Genomic DNA, 1,490 nt, shown 5'->3' on the forward strand with positions numbered 1-1,490 from the left:
GTCCCCTGCCTTCACCCTGAGTCAGCTGGGATAGACTCCAGCCCCCCATGACCCTAATGAGGATTAAGCGGTGTATAGATGATGGATGGATGGATCTTTGGGGAAAAACATAAAAATCTACTCGTTTTTATCAGGGAGATTATTTTAAAACCCTCTGAACCAGAAACCCCACTGGCAGGTTTGAATAGTATTTTATCTTTTATAAATTACACAGTTTATGAGCCAGAAACTATGAAAAAAAGAAAGAATCTGATTTTTTAAAACTCTCATTCATGTAAAATTAGATTTCATCAAGAAAATAAACCAAATCTAAACTGTAAATTGTGATGTTTCATGAAAATCACCCAATTTTACGTCTCATTTACAAAAAAACTGCCAAAAATAAACCGTTTGTTTAAACCAGATTCTGTAAAAAATAAAAAATTCTGCACTTCTTGCTGCAGACCTTGGAGCCTTCAGTAACTCAGCTGTGACCAACAGTCATGTGACAAAAAATCTGTGTACTCTCGGCTGAACTGCAGAAAGTGTAGGTTGTAGAATATTCATAGTTTCTAAGGTTTGTTGGTAGAGTTTGTAGGCACAAAATTGTTGCACATCGTGTCCAGGCTTTTCCATTTTGCTTAAAACAGATTTTAAAAAATGATTTATGGCATTAAAACCGTGTCATGCAACACAGATATCCATCATACATCCAGATAAAGTATTGCTTTAGGTTGTTGGATCCTCTCTCGTCTTTCCTGTGTATGTACAGCAAAATGACAATAAGCTGGATTTGATTTGAGAAGTAGTCTTAGAGGTTTCTGTCCTTCTAGAAGCGGTCGTGCTGTTTTCTTCGAGGCGCAGGATTTTATATTACAATGAAAAACGAGCTACTGTGAGTAAAAATGTCCGAACAGGAAGCTGCTGAAGGCTGAGATAAAGCTTCTTTCAGTGGCTCGACTTCCTCCTCCAGCCGTCGACCCTGAAGCTCAGTTCATCTTCACGTTACAGCTAGGAGGGGAATAAGTCAAGACCTGTATTTGTCTCAAACACAATTAAACACAGTATTGAGCTCCTGTTCCAGACCGAAACAATAAGAAGAAGAAAAACAACCAGGAAATAAACATATATGAGCAAAACAAATAAATCAAAGTGTCAAATAGTCCAAGAAAATATATCAACAAGGAGAAAAGTGAAGTGAAAGTAATCCTGTTGTTGTTGTTGTGGACATAATCAGCTTCATGTCTTCTGACCTGAAGCTCCAGCAACAGGTAGCGCGTTAAAGCCGAGGGTCAGGAGTCTGTGCAGCTGTTGCCGGGCAACTGGATCCCTCCACGTCACCACGGCAACGGCGACTCCGCGGGATGCCGACTCCTCGCCGCCTGCATGTGTGTGTTTGGTGGCCGAACCTGAAGCCTGTGTTTGCTCTGCAGGTGTGCAGCTCTGAACTATGACGCCGACCTTCCCTCCACCAGCATCATCATCACGTTCCACAACGAGGCCCGCTCCAC

The 1,490-nt window shown here is 41.5% G+C and overlaps 1 protein-coding gene across 1 annotated transcript in view; it reads left to right on the plus strand.

Moving 5' to 3' along the window:
• The window catches only part of galnt16 (UDP-N-acetyl-alpha-D-galactosamine:polypeptide N-acetylgalactosaminyltransferase 16), a 63,957-nt gene that overhangs the window by 17,213 nt on the left and 45,254 nt on the right, over positions 1-1,490 (plus strand). The window contains exon 3 of the mRNA XM_008288471.1: positions 1,413-1,490. This exon is cut by the window's right edge and continues 8 nt beyond it. Within this exon, the coding sequence (XP_008286693.1) occupies positions 1,413-1,490 (78 nt within the window). The remainder of the gene's footprint in view (positions 1-1,412) is intronic.

The sequence above is a fragment of the Stegastes partitus genome, unplaced genomic scaffold, assembly GCF_000690725.1.
Source record: "Stegastes partitus isolate 25-593 unplaced genomic scaffold, Stegastes_partitus-1.0.2 Scaffold560, whole genome shotgun sequence".
In the NCBI taxonomy this organism is placed as follows: domain Eukaryota; kingdom Metazoa; phylum Chordata; class Actinopteri; family Pomacentridae; genus Stegastes; species Stegastes partitus.